This window comes from Lynx rufus, unplaced genomic scaffold (genome assembly GCF_022079265.1).
Source record: "Lynx rufus isolate CCGP_SWC_20201006 ecotype Redwood Valley unplaced genomic scaffold, mLynRuf1.p SCAF_31, whole genome shotgun sequence".
In the NCBI taxonomy this organism is placed as follows: Eukaryota; Metazoa; Chordata; class Mammalia; order Carnivora; family Felidae; genus Lynx; species Lynx rufus.
The window spans coordinates 292,282-306,685 of record NW_025814847.1 but is presented as its reverse complement, the minus strand read 5'-3'; the positions used below and the strand labels follow the sequence as shown (position 1 = coordinate 306,685).

General features: G+C 48.9%; 2 protein-coding genes across 3 annotated transcripts; one reads left to right on the top strand and one right to left on the bottom strand.

The window, feature by feature from the left end:
- Positions 1–239: 239 nt before the first annotated feature.
- PFDN2 (prefoldin subunit 2) lies at positions 240–11,992 on the bottom strand. Its single transcript, XM_047092739.1, has 5 exons — positions 11,910–11,992; positions 11,079–11,276; positions 1,494–1,582; positions 1,277–1,400; positions 240–550 (listed from the first exon to the last, which is right to left on the bottom strand). The coding sequence occupies exons 1-5, from the start codon at positions 11,931–11,933 to the stop codon at positions 374–376; spliced, it is 612 nt and encodes a 203-aa protein (XP_046948695.1). The 5' UTR covers positions 11,934–11,992; the 3' UTR covers positions 240–373.
- On the top strand, positions 11,206–14,221 carry NIT1 (nitrilase 1). Of its 2 annotated transcripts, none has more exons than XM_047092735.1 (7): positions 11,206–11,335; positions 11,919–12,017; positions 12,267–12,521; positions 12,654–12,757; positions 12,967–13,100; positions 13,269–13,394; positions 13,679–14,221. In XM_047092735.1, the coding sequence occupies exons 1-7, from the start codon at positions 11,283–11,285 to the stop codon at positions 13,949–13,951; spliced, it is 1,044 nt and encodes a 347-aa protein (XP_046948691.1). In that variant the 5' UTR covers positions 11,206–11,282; the 3' UTR covers positions 13,952–14,221. The 2 variants fall into 2 exon arrangements, with proteins under 2 accessions (XP_046948691.1, XP_046948692.1); XM_047092736.1 differs by having other exon boundaries at positions 11,235–11,304.
- The last annotated feature ends 183 nt before the right edge of the window (positions 14,222–14,404 follow it).

Sequence of the window (14,404 nt, the reverse complement as noted above, 5' to 3'; positions counted from 1 at the left end):
TTATTAAATTTCAACCTGAGAGTCAACATTTGTCTCTGAATCTTTTGGGGGGGGGTGGGGGAGGCAGTGAATAAGGAGATACATCTTTATTTGCAAGGGAAAGGATAAAATATGGGGCCTCCTCTGAAACTGTGAACCGTTAGCTGCCTGATGGAGCCAAACCCCACAGATCATGGGCTTTTTTCCATGCCTCATGCAGATCCCGCCCCTAATATTGGGAGAAAGCTTGAGGCTGGAGCTGAGCATTCTGACCAAAACATTTAATTAACAAAAAAATATTACAATAGCAGAGAAAATAATAATAATAACAATAAAGAGAAATCAGAAGAAGTGGGAGTCAGGGTAGAAAAAAAAACCGCAAAGGCCTTGGTCCCTAGGAGACCAACACTCCGGCTGAGGTGGACTTGGCCCCAGCCCCTTCGGAGTTTTCCTTGGCTGCTGGCTTGTCATCTTCCCCCATGAGACGAATGTTGTGCTTTTCCCGGAACTCATTTAATTCTCTTCCCTTTGCCTGAAGCTGCTGTGTAAGTGTCTCAATGATCTTCTGTATCTAGAGGGCCAGCGATAGGATTACATGAGGATTTCAGGAACCACCTTCCCCTACCTGGGATGGACTATAGTTGGGGGACGGGAAGGAGAGAGGACACCTGTAACCTCACCTCTTACCAAGTATCAATAGTAGAGCCGAGAGCCTAAAAGTATGGCTTTCTCAAACACAACGGCGTATGAGCTTTAATGTACGTTAAGAACCGCTTGGGCTGTTTATGTTTAAAATGCCACTCCGTGGGGCGGCTGGCTGGCTCGGTCAGTAGAGCATGTGACTCTCGATCGTGGGATTGTGGGTTCGAGCCCTACGTTGGGCGCGGAGAGGACTTAAAAAAAAAAAAAAAGGATGCCACCCCATAGGCCCCCGAGCCAGTTGTTCTGAATCAGTGGGTCCAGGCAGCTGCATTTTGGGTCAGGCCTCCAGGTGACCTGGATGCAGGTGTCCCCGGACCACACTGTGAGAGACCCTGCTCTCACTGCCGCCTCTCCCCCTTGGGAGAGCCAGGCTTGTGAGCCAGGTCACAGAGTGCCGGGGAAGAGGCCGCCGGCCAGCAGCCCCTCCTGTGTGAGGAGTTAGACTTTGCACAGCATAAAAAGCACAGGCTACAGGCTACGTGTGCCGTCTTCAACACGGGTGCCCACCCACCTCCTCCACCACGCTCCCCCAGTCCCGGCCTCCCTTCCCTCACCCCTCGGCGCCCAGAGCTTGTCCGCAGGGACTCCCGCTCACCTGCTCCTTGTTGCTCTCCAGGGCCGGCAACACCTCCTTGACCGTCCGCTCCACCAGCACGCCTCCAACCATGCGGTAGCACTTGCGGGCTTCGTCCACCTCCTTCAGGGTGTCTATCACCAGGCTGGGGTGGGAGGACAAGGCCGCTCGGAGAATCCAGCCCCGCTCCACGGCAGCCCGCCCACCTCTCCTGTCTGCGCCTCCCCGACGGCCTCACCTGTGCTCGTTCAACTCCATCTCTAGCTCGGCTGCCTTGGATGCCAGACCCCGCTGTTCCTGTCGAAGGCGGTTGAAGCCAGCAATCACCTTAGAAGGTGGGAAAGAGTTAAGTGAGAGAGGAGACAGCGGGCACGGCAGAGGGTCAAGACACAACACAGGACGGCGAGCTTTGGACACCTCCCTTAGAAAAGGAGTAGAACCCACGTCTGCCATTTCGACCTTCAGTCTGTCCGGAAGCCATTCACCCTGCACTGAGAGCCTGCCCTGTGTGAGAGAGAGCTCCGCTAGTCCCTCTCGCAGCTTCCCGTGTGGTGAGGAACAGGCATGCGTAATTCGGGATGGGGTGGAGAGCTACTGGGGCACCTGCAGAGAGGCTTAGACTTGCAGGTAAAGAAGGCTGTTCGGAAAGACTCTGTAGTGAGTTAACTCCTGTTTGGACCTGCCCAGCCAGCATTCTTCCCACAGGGGAGCCGCCCTCCTTAGCTCAGGGGGTGCTTGTGGGGCTACTATTCACAGGACCCTTGGCCCTTGACCACAAGGGCAGTGACCTGTTGTTCTATACCAGACTCTCTGTACAGGAACTGATTTTGGGGGTAGAGAGAAACAGGTACGGAAGACAGGTGCAGCGAAGGCAACTACTTGCCCTGCAGAGATGATCCTCCATTCCTCCTCCTGAAATCCCCAAAGCTGCCCTAGTTCTTGAACTTGGTGGGACCCAGTTATTTAACCTTTCTTTTCATTGTGTTCAATTCTGTGAACTACCCGCTATCCTTCCAAAACACTACTTCAAAAAAGAAAAAGTTGGTCAGAGTCCATGTCCGTAGCCTAGAAACCCTAACTAGCATAGGCTTCCTGAGAGACACGGCCTTAACTGAAGCCTGAAGGATGAGAAACTGGGGGAGGAAAGGGTGCAAAGGAGGCATAAGAAGTAACACACGTAAAGGCCCAGAGAAATGATTACTACCAGCTCCTTGTTCCCCAGAAACAGAGCAGGGAACCTAAAACAGCGTGAAAGCCAGACTGGGTACTAAAATCACCACCTCCGTCACTCAGTACAGGGCTCTGATGACTGTGTTTGGAAAGAAGTACCAGATAAAAGGCGGAAAATGTAATGAGGAAAGAAAATCGTGGGGGTGTGTGTGGGGGAAACATGGGGCCCAGAGACAAGAAACCAGGTTCAAGTTGGTCTCTGCCATATACTGGCTCTATGGCCTCGGACATTTAATCCGATGGTTCTCAACACTGGCGACACGTTAAAGTCCCCAGGAGAGCATTTTCAAAACACGAATGGTGGAACCTCAGAACAATTACACAATCACTGGGTGAGGCCCCTGGGATCTCAGCACTTCTAACACTCCCCCATAATTCTAATGTGCATCCAGAAAGGAGAACCACCGGGCTTCCCCCTCTGGGCCTGAGTTCCCTCACCTGTGACACACACAGGGTCACCTATCTTATAGAACTGTCGTATGGTGCGGGCTAGTAGGAAAGGGCTTCGTAGGCAGGAAAAGTGCATTGACTGCTGTCATGGCCTTCTCCCCAAACCCAAGTGCCCCCTTGGCCCTTCCTGATCAGCTGAGGGCCGTGGGCCCGCCCACGCTCTCGCTCCCAGCCAGATCCTGCCCAGTCTCATGCTACTGGTGACCGTCTCATCTTTACTAGGACCTTTTATCCCATACCTCTCTCCACAAGGCTCATCTACAGCTGATAAGACCCTGCTGGCTGGGCTGTGCCACCCCTACATCTCTTTTCCTGCTCAAAAAACCAAGAAATAAGTCTGACTAGGACGCCGTCGCCCCAGTCGCCCCAGTCGTATGCTGCCTCCTCCCGGCCACCAACCTTTGATCTCCGTTGTACTTCTCGCACTCATTGCAACAAACGCTTTGAAACCTAACTCCACTACCTATACCAAACTATTCCATTTATGGTTAGCTTTTCCTTCACTATCGATGTTACAGATCAAAGTAATTTCATCTATGGAAATTCCACAACGAAACCAGATTCTCGATGCTCTCCCAGCATCCAAATGACCCTCTCTTCTGGATGTATTTTGTTGAACACATCAGTGAAATCAGCTTAAGAGTCTAAAATTTCTGAGGCCTAGACTTATTTCCCTTAGTAATCAGTAGGCATCTACTTTTCAGCCACCAATTTAACACAACTAAAGGCAAGAAGAGGTTTTTATTTCAACTCCAATTTTTCTTCAAACATTATTGCTAATTAACAACCCCTACTTCCTCTTGGCCCAGTTTATGAACTTTTAATCAGATGGCAAATTAAAATAAATCTATTTCGGTGTATGAGTTATCTACAGTTATTATGGAAAATTTCAGCCACTGGTGCCCTTAAAGGAAATGAAATCTCTTAGCAGCTAACCGTAACCTAACTGTAAATTAGATGCAAAATAAGCCCATAGTAACCTGCCAATGAAGACAGAAAGGCTGTGATGTATTCCCACGTTCTTCCTCTGAAAATACTTTTCTAATGGTCTTTTCCCTTATGGCCAGACTTATTTTCCTGCTCTTTCCCTTATTCCCATTCTCCTAAAGTTGTCTGGCGTGAGAAGGGATGGTTAGGTCAGTGTTGATTCCCTCAGCCCTACTAAAATCTTCATCTTACATGTAAACATCCCGACTGAAAAAGAATCCAATTAAATTAAAATACCAACTGTTTATCCTATTCAAAAGTAACTTCAATCCTGGCAACTATACAGAGCTCTTTACATTCTTGGCACAAACAATTTTATACAGGACATGGTTTTCTACCCCCGCCCCCCCCAGCTTTACTGACATAAAATTGACATATTACATTGTACAAGTTTAAGGTATACATTATGATTTAGTATATGTATATATTGTGAAATGATTGATAATAAAGTTAGTTAATACATCCCATATGTTAACCCTCTCTGTGTGTTCACATATAAATGCATATCAATTCCTTAAATTTTTTGGTAGAAAAGCTTTCCAATTTTAGTGCATTTCTAATTTTCTAATCTAATGCAGGCCTGCCTTCTAATCTTTACTGTTGTCTTCTTTGAAATTTTAAATATGCAAATGCAACCTCTTTTAAAAAATTTTTTTAATGTTTATTTTTGAGAGAGAGACAGAGACTGAGCAGGGGAGGGGCAGAGAGAGACAGAGGGAGAGGGAGACACAGAAACTGAAGCAGGCTCCAGGCTCTGAGCTGTCAGCACAGAGCCTGACACGGGGCTCCAACTCAAGAACCGTGGGATCATGACTTGAGCCGAAGTCGGACCAACTGACTGAGCCACCCAGGCACCCCTGCAACCTCTTTTTAAATACCTGTTTTTTCCACAGTCCTACAATATTGCACCTTCCGCCCAAGGTTTGTAAGGAAAAGAACACTACTATATGCCAGGCACTCTGCTCGACTCTCTCATTTAATTCTAAAACAAACAAACAAAAACACAGTATAAGACCTGTACCTTCATTTTATGGGTCAGCAGACCAAAGATGGTGGAGAGACAAAGAGGGAGGAGGGAGGAGGGGAGGGGGAGGGAGACGGAGGGGGAGAGGGAGGGAGAGGGAGGGGGAGGGGAGGGGAGGAGATAGGCAGGGGGGGGTGGGGGGGTGGACAGGCAGCAGGGGAGGGGACAGGCAGTAGGGGAGGGGACAGGCAGCAGGGGAGGAGGAGGGAGGGGAGGGAGGGGAGGGAGGGGAGAGGGAGAGGGAGAGAGAGAGAGAATGTGTAAACACAGCAAGCTGCAGAACTGGTACCTCTACCCAGCTCTGTGGAACTCTAAGGACCCTTTTCTGACTGATGTATTATTCCCGGCTTGTCATACGTCACCTCTCATAGAGGTCAAACTAGGGGGTGTCTGGCTGAGACAGTTGGAAGAGCATGTGAATCTTGACCCAGGGATTGTGAGTTCGAGCCCAACATTGGATGGAGAGATTACTTAAAAAATAAAATCTTAAAAAAAAAAAAAAAAAAAAGTCAAACTAGTTTTGTATGATTTATTTGCCTGTTTTATTTTTTCTTTCTTTTTTCTTTTGTTTAATCACTACCGTATAGTTTTGGTAACTTTACAAAAAATCTGCAATCAATACCTTTATCCCCAAAATGTCCTTTGGTCTTTTTTTTTTTCTTGTCCTTTGGTCTTCTTACCCACATGATATTTACTCTTATTGGTTCACTGAAGAATAGAATAACAGGTCAAGAATTACGACTGGGTGCGTCTGGAAAAGCATTTTATAGGGTATCACTCACTAAATATCTTCTTTTCAGTTCAGTGCCCTCTTTTCCTGATCACAGCCCAGAGATCAAGACCTGAGCTGAGATCCAGAGTAGGGCACTCAACTGACTGAGCCATGCAGTCGCCCCTTCATCATGTTTTTAGGACTAGTCTATACTCACTGCCTCGACTTCCTCGCCTCCCATTCATTCCCAGCCCACTTTAAATTGCTTTCTATCTATACTAGGTATTAAACTATTACTATTTATTAAACTAACTTCTCAAAGATCATGAATGGCCTCCCGCCTAACCCAACAATTTTTTCTCAATGTTCACTCTGCTGCTTTGAAACTCTCTTAAGTAGCACACGGTAAGGTGGAACTAGCCCAAACTTCTGAGTCTATTGTGGACGGGTTCATATCCTAGTGTTTTGCTGTTTACTTGCTGTATGACCAAGCTACTTAACTTCTCTTGGTTTCCTCATTTATAAAATGGAGTTAATACACCATAAAGCAGGATTTCTAAACGTCAGCACTACTGAAGTTTTGGGCAGGAAAATACTTTCTTATGGGGGGCTGTCCTGTGCACTGTAAGATATTTAGCAACCTCCCTGATTCCACCTACTAAAAGCCAGCAGCAACTCCTACTTGTGGCAACCAAAAATGTCTCCAGGCAATGCCAAATTTCTTGGGGGGGCGGGGGGGGGGGGGAGTCCCAGCAAGCGGAGAACCATTGTCTCAGGGTAGCAATGAGGACTGAACTGAGAGGCCCAGTGTAATGTACATTCTCTTCTCACTTTTAGCTTCCAGGACCCTTCAGTTCCTTGGTTCTCCAACCTGTCTTAACACTCCGTTCCCCTTCCTGAAGTTCTTCCTCTCATCCCAACAGTGGAGAAGGATCTAAGATTCTTTTCACAGCACTTCTCCCTTTATTACCTATACTATTTCAACTGGTATTCTTAGCTACCTCTGTGGTTCCAACAACTGCCTTCATTTGACTACCTGCAAATCCAGGCCTCAGAAATTCTAGACCCAAATTTCAAGTTAGAGGAAGGCATTCGGAAGTCAGTCAGAAATGGCTTCAAAATCTGTGAGCGAGTTACCCCTTTTCTGAATCTCAGTTTCTTCACCAAGAACATAAAGGTAATATCAGTCTCCTAGCATGTTTGTGAAGATCAATTAGTTACATCAAGAACTTAGGACAATTTCCAGCAGGAAACAGATTGTCACTAAATGGTAACAATTAGCACAGAACATTTCCACTTAAATGTCCTACGGGTGGGGCGCCTGGGTGGCGCAGTCGGTTGAGCGTCCGACTTCAGCCAGGTCACGATCTCGTGGTCCGTGAGTTCGAGCCCCGCGTCAGGCTCTGGGCTGATGGCTCGGAGCCTGGAGCCTGTTTCTGATTCTCTGTCTCCCTCTCTCTCTGCCCCTCCCCCGTTCATGCTCTGTCTCTCTCTGTCCCAAAAATAAATAAAAAACGTTGAAAAAAAAAATTAAAAAAAAAAAAAATGTCCTACGGGTACCTTCAACTCGGGTCATTCAAAGCTGAACTGATCATCTTTTACCCCGTTTTAAACTGTTCCCTTTTCTTGTCTCCCCTAGTTCTGCTAATGACACCACCCTGGCCCTCCAGGTAGGAAACCCTGGTTTCATCTTTGAACACACCTTTATCGCAACAACTGCCAAGTTTATTGCATCAACCTCAGCAATTTTTCTTTGGCTCACTGACATCACCCTACTTCGAGCCTTCATTATCTCTTGTCTAAACTACTCCTGTCGTCTTCTAAATTATCTCCCTAGTTTTGGACTCTCCAAATTCATCCTATACGCTGCTGGTAACTTAATTTTCCTAACACTTGGATGATACAGCAAACTGTTCGTGACATATTAGGCTTACGATGCAGATTGCAAAATGGTATATACTGTACAATGCTATTGTCCTGGACTAATATTATAAAGTATGCAAATATGTAAAGAACACACATCCTCCCTTTCCATCTACACATGCATATACAAAAACATAAAAGAGGGGGAGAAACCTCTTTTGGAGCATATCAAAGGATATACTCCAAAATGGTAATAATAGTTATCTTTTGGAAAGTAGGCTCATGGGTAAATTCACTTATTTTGTACTTTTTCCTGTGTTTCCCACATTTTCCATAATAAACATGCCTTATTTTAGGTAGCAGAAAAAAAAAAACAACAATAGTATACCATATATCCTTCTGTGACTCGGGCACTGCTTACATTAAAGAGTTCCAAATTCTTGGGGCTCAGTCAGTGGAGCATCTAGCTCTTGATTTCAGTTCAGGGCATGATCTCACAGTTCATGAGTTCAAGCCCCTGCATAGGGCTCTGAGCTGACAGTGCAGAGCCTGCTTGGGATTCTTCTCCCTCACTCTCTGCCCCTCCGCTGCTCGTTCGCACACGCTCTCTTTCTGTCACACACACACACTCTCTCTCTCTCTCTCTCAAAATAAACTTAAAAAAAAAAAAAAAAAGGTTCCAAATTCTTTGCCAGGCAAAGACTCAGCTTGCTTGAAGCACCACAACTTTCTTATACCTTGTGATTTAGCTAAACTAACCACTCACTGTCAGCCTGTGCTTTCCCTAGGTCTCCTCTTCTCATCCTGTTCCCTATATTCTATTTCCATTACCACCTGTTCAAATCTATCCAATCCTTCAGGCCCAGCTCAAATATCTTTAATACGGTCGTGGTGTAAATGGAAAAATAGGTCTGTCTGATTCTCAACTCGCTCACTCAGTTAAAAGCCCCACCCTTCCAGTTAGTGACTTTGGGTGAGTTAACCAAAGTCTCTGAAACTCAAATGTCCTTACCTACAATATAGGTAGGTAAGGTATAGGAAGACAACATAACCTACCCAAATGGCATAATAAATTAACAGAAGATCAAACAAATGCCTAGTACAATGTAACTTCCTTCTATCTTGTTTATAAGGGACCTATGTAGTTCACGTTTGCAGCAGTGATAAATCACACACACACACACACACACACACACACACACACACACACACACCTTTAAAGTAAGCTCCAGGCCCAACGTGGGGCTTGAACACATGACCCTAAGATCAAGAGTCACATGCTCCACCTACTGGGCCAGCCAGGAGCCCTGATAAATCTTACATGTTTTACCCAGTGTTCTCTCTAGAACACAAAGACCACAGAATGTTAAGCAAGAACAGCCTCCGAACTCAATTATCACAACGCTCAGCCCTCTTTGAGGGGTTCTTTTCTTCCTCCACAACCCCTTAAATATTGGCTCCACCCTCGTTCTGCTTCTTTTCTCACTTTCTGTACAAACCCTAGAGGATTTCACCCACAACCATGGCTTTGTCTACCGTCCATAAGCTTGTAATTCTCTGATCCGTATCTCTGATTCAGGTTTCCGTAACTCAAGACTTATAAATCAAACCAACTACTAGATGTCTCTACTTGACCGTCCCACAAGAAACCCAAATTCAACCCCCTAAAATAAACGTATTTTCCCTCCCAGACATTTCCGATCTTCCTACATTCTCTACGGCACCAGCATCCGTCAAAGACAGAGATCTGAGAAATATCCCAGATCCCTCTCTATCCCTTTTTCCCCACATTCAAGTCTTGCACCCCATGCCATACTTTGTCTACCTGCACCCTAAACATGCCAGGCAGTTTTATGCCTCGGTGCTTTTAAGTACCTTATTCCCTCTACCTAGGAAATTCCCCACTTCCTTCTTTGCCTGACTAACTCCTCTCATCCTTTAGAATTCACTGGAAGGAATATCTCTTCCAGAAGGGGAAAGAAGAAAAACAAAACAAAAAAAACCTAGCATTTATTAAGCACATACTATATTCCAATCACTGTGCAAAAACACTCTGAATACCTTTTTTGACTAATAATCAAAATAGTGATGAGGTACGCACCATTATACATAATTTTTATTTTAGAGCGTGTGCACATGCGGGACAGAGGGAGAGAATGTTAAGCAGGCTCCACGCCTGGCACGGAGCTCGACTTGGGGCTCGATCCCACGACCCTAGGATCATGACCTGAGCCAAAATCAAGAGTCGGATGCCCAAAAGACCAAGCCACCCAGGCGCCCCTGCACCATTATATTTTTACAGGAGAGCAAGGTGAAAGAAGTCACCTATACAAAATAAATAGCAGAAATGTGATTCAAACACAGATCTGTCAAACCCAAGTGCACTTCTTACGCTCTCAGCCACCCCACTATACCACAGCTTCCCTTTCCCACCCGTTCCTCGAATCTCATAACCTCTTGCTAGGGGGTCCCTCCTTTAGCTACCATAAAGAGGGGCCCGTGTGGAATACTGTACATTGAGTCTGTGAGCTAACTTGAGAACAAGATCTAGGTTTCCCTATACACAGCAGAGGGCCTGGCACAAGGCAGACCCTCAGAAAGTATTAGGTTTCTTTTCCCTTCCCTTCCATCTCTCTCCCCCCTCCCCCGCAGAAACTCTTTCTCCCCCCCCCCAAAACCCCACAGCACTTTATACCTGTTAGAACACGCACCTTCTGCTTCATATTAGCATTTTGTATGTGTTATTTTACTACGGGCTCTTTGCATGGGGCAATTTGAAAAACCCTTATGCAGATACCTTTGCCTGTAGCAACTGTTCCACAAATAAATGATAAATGAACCTGTAATTAGAAGAGCTCTTGTTTATGTTTCCCTTTCTATCAGGGAGATTTCCTCCCACTCCCATTAAAACACTAGCCTCACTATTAGCAAATGGCTCCCATGCCACAAAAGGCTTTCTGAGTTATTTATCAAACATCTCGCGATGCCAGAGACTGGGGGAAATGCAAACTCGGGTTAGGAAAGGGTTTCTGGTCGCTAAAGAAATTCAATCTTACAATGAGTCCCGAATCAAAACAGTATGGAACACTAGACTGTTCGAGTATGTGAGTCACGTGGCTCTGCAGGGTGAGGGCGACTGTCAACGTGGTTTCAGGGTCACGTAACAGACCACATACAACCAGCCCGTTGACTAATCCCCTGGGATTCGTTACGAGCTGCCTTGCCCAGCCTATCCTGTTTGAGGGTGCGGAGAAGTGGGGAAAGTGACGACCTATCTCCCCTCACAAGTGTGCATCCTCCCACACCCCGCATCTCGGGGCTCTCGCCTCCTGCTGGCTCACCCAACACCCCCAAGGGAGGCGTGGCCTTCACCTACCAACCCTTTGGCTCTCTCCCTGGGGGCTCGGCCAGCTTCTCCAAGGACCCTCCCCTCTCTGGGCGGCCTCGCAAAGGGGGGACTGGAGTGAGGCCTGCACCGGCCACAGGCTCCCCCCCCTCTCTCCGCATCGACTTCGGACCCGGCCCGGCTGCCCTCCTTCGCGTTCTCCGCTCCTCACCTGCTCTGCCGACACCGCCCCTTTCCCCGCGCCGCTGCCGCTGCTCTTGCCGGCGCGACCGCTGCTCTCCGCCATCTTCGCCGCCTGCTGGGCTTCCGGCCTGCGCAGCCCCGCCCCGCCGTGCGTCACATCCGGTCTGGGAGTTACCGCCCACTCGCCCCGGTGCCTCTGCCTCCAGGCCGCTCTTCGGTTCGGATCCTGCGGATGGTTTTGGCTGTGTCTTCATGTAGGACCTACCGTCTGCCCCGCCGGCCGCGGTGAATTCCGCCTGCGGTGCTTTAACTTGTGCAACAGAGACACTGCCCCTGGGAGAGGGGCAGAACCCTTTCGGACGGGTTAACCGGAGAGTGGGGGCGCGGGTTGGGATCTGGGTGCCAGTGCCCTCTGCCCAGCACGGGGCGGTGGGAAAGGAGGGAAGGTGAATTTCCCGTCAGAGATTCCGGGGTAAGGGGTGGGGGTGGGGGTGGGGGTGGGGATAGGTTTTGAGCAGCAAAGCTGTGCAGGTGTGCAGTCAGGAAGAGAGGCTGGGAAAAACAAGGAAGTTTCATGGAGATGACTTTTGAAGCGCGGATAGGTTTGGCTGAGGAAAATGGCTTCAGTTTAATATGAGACCACTGGAAGTCGAGGTATTCAGGTGCCCAGTAAAGCCCTTTCCTCCATCTTCCCACTTTATGATCTCTTTCTGTAGCCCATAATTACTTACAGTAAAGAGTGTTTTGAAGACCTAGGGGGTGTTACTGGCAGGGCCCTGATTCGGCCCCACAGTGTGAAAAGTCAGGGAAGCCTAGAAATGTACTCCTTGAGGGAGGGGCCGGTGTCCTGATTTCTCACCATCTTCAGGCTGGGCTTCATCATCAGGCCTCCTCACCAGCTCCTGTCCCTTCTTTTGTGTCCTGGACTCCGGATCCCTCGACCGTCAGTACTTTGTGCACAGCCCAGGTAACACGTTTTGTTCTGTCCTCAGTGCCTCAGTAGATGCTCAGTAAATGTTTGTTAAATGACCAGATGGTGGGAAACACTGGGGTACCAACCATCCACAGAACATTTCATCAGTGGGTGGTTGTGCCCCGTTAAGAGCACAAATCAAAGGGCAGTCCAGCCCTCCCGCCTCCCCATTTGAGACCCTTATCATTAAACTGGGATTTTCCCGTGCTGGGAAATCTGAGTCCTGCCTTGTGCCATTCATAGGCCCAGAGCCATGGCCATCTTCTCTTCTTCCTGGGAACTACCGCTGGTGGCTGTGTGCCAGGTAACCTCAACCCCAGACAAGCAGCAGAACTTTAAAACATGCGCAGAGCTTGTTCGAGAGGCTGCCAGACTGGGTGCTTGCCTGGCTTTCCTGCCGGAGGCATTTGACTTCGTTGCGAGGGACCCTGCAGAGACGCTCCGCCTGTCTGAGCCACTGGGTGGGAACCTTTTAGGAGGATATACCCAGCTTGCCAGGTATCAGGGCAAGGGGGAGGAAAAGGTAGTTTCTTTGTTGGGCACTTGTCCCTGAGTTGCCAGGTGGGAGGGTAGAACCTTGAGAAGAGTCGGCCGTGTCGCCTCCTCCCCCCTGCCCCCCTCCTCCCCCAGGGAATGTGGACTCTGGCTGTCCTTGGGTGGTTTCCACGAGCGAGGCCAGGACTGGGAACAGACTCAGAAAATCTACAATTGCCATGTGCTTCTGGACAACAAGGGTGAGACTTCAGAACTCTCTAGCCTCCCTCTTCCCAGGCTTTGCTACCTAAAGCAAGATCCTCCAGAACTGTTACGCAACTCTTTGCTTGGTCAAGGGGCATCTGTACTTCGCATCCTAGCTTATAAGCTAGCTCCCTGGGAGGAGAGGAACGAAGTTGGGTGCTTCTAGGGCACCAGCACTGAGCACTCCTTCTCCGTCTTGCTCCAGGGTCAGTAGTGGCCACTTACAGGAAGACCCATCTGTGTGACGTGGAGATTCCAGGGCAGGGGCCTATGCGTGAGAGCAACTCTACCATTCCGGGGCCCAGTCTTGAGTCTCCTGTCAGCACACCAGCAGGCAAGGTGGGAGTTGTGAGAGGAGGAGATGCGGGATCAGGAACACGAGGGAGGAGAGTAGGAACACTCTGAGGTGGTAACAGAGGCTGGAAAGCCCTAAGGAGCGGGGTAGGGAGGTAACGACTAGATGCTGTGACGAACAGAATAGGGGTGTCAGGCTCTTTTTCGTTGCAGATTGGTCTAGCGATCTGCTACGACATGCGCTTTCCTGAACTCTCTCTGGCATTGGCTCAGGCCGGAGCAGAAATACTTACCTACCCTTCAGCTTTCGGATCTGTTACGGGCCCAGCCCACTGGGAGGTAAGAGACCCTCCCTTCAAAACCCAAGGGCCTCCTCTAAACTTCCTTCTCCACCCTTGGCCCTACCAGCCGAAGAAAAGATTTTCCTCCCCTTCCCACCCAGGGGGAAGCATTCATTCCCTAGATTGCTGCCCTTCACGTTAGAGAACAGATAACAGTAAATCATTCCTAGGCAGTTATCAAAATGGTCACAAGGAGTAGACTGGCCTGTAACATCCGTCACCTATCAATTCCCCGCTGGACGTTCCATGTACGTAAGTGAACTCACGTCTCCTCATCCCCAGGTGTTGCTGCGGGCCCGTGCCATTGAAACCCAGTGCTACGTCGTGGCAGCAGCACAGTGTGGACGCCACCACGAGAAGAGAGCAAGTTATGGCCACAGCATGGTGGTGGATCCCTGGGGGACAGTGGTGGCCCGCTGCTCTGAAGGACCAGGCCTCTGCCTTGCCCGAATCGACCTCAGTTATCTGCGACAGCTGCGCCAACAGCTGCCTGTGTTCCAGCACCGCAGGCCTGACCTCTACGGCAGTCTGGGCCACCCACGGTCTCAAGACTGACTTCTGTGAGCTGACACTCCCATCGTGAGCTGGCGTTGCCGTGACTTGATGGCAGGACCCAGGCGCGGCTCCCCTCACTTGGAGAAGCTCAGACTGCCTTGGCGGAACACAGGCTCAGCTTCTCGAGAAAGAAGAAACTTTCGCCTGAGCTCCCATTTCAGTGTCAGAAAGGTGGAGTTTTCTACAGTCACTGTTTATTTCATGAAAACTGAAGTTATGCGGAGGGCTGAGCAGCACTGGCATTGAAAAAAATAGAATCATCAGAAAGTCTGTGTCTGGACATCTCCTTTGGGAGCTGAAAAGGGGAGGTGGGGTCGTACCAGCCGGACGAGGCTCCGGTTCTAGGCCTTCTGGCTCCTTCGACAAGCCTCCCTGCCCCGATCAAAGTGCGACACTCAGTGCATGTCCCGGCCCCACGCTCCCAAGCTTGAGCGTGGGAGTGGGGTAGAGAGT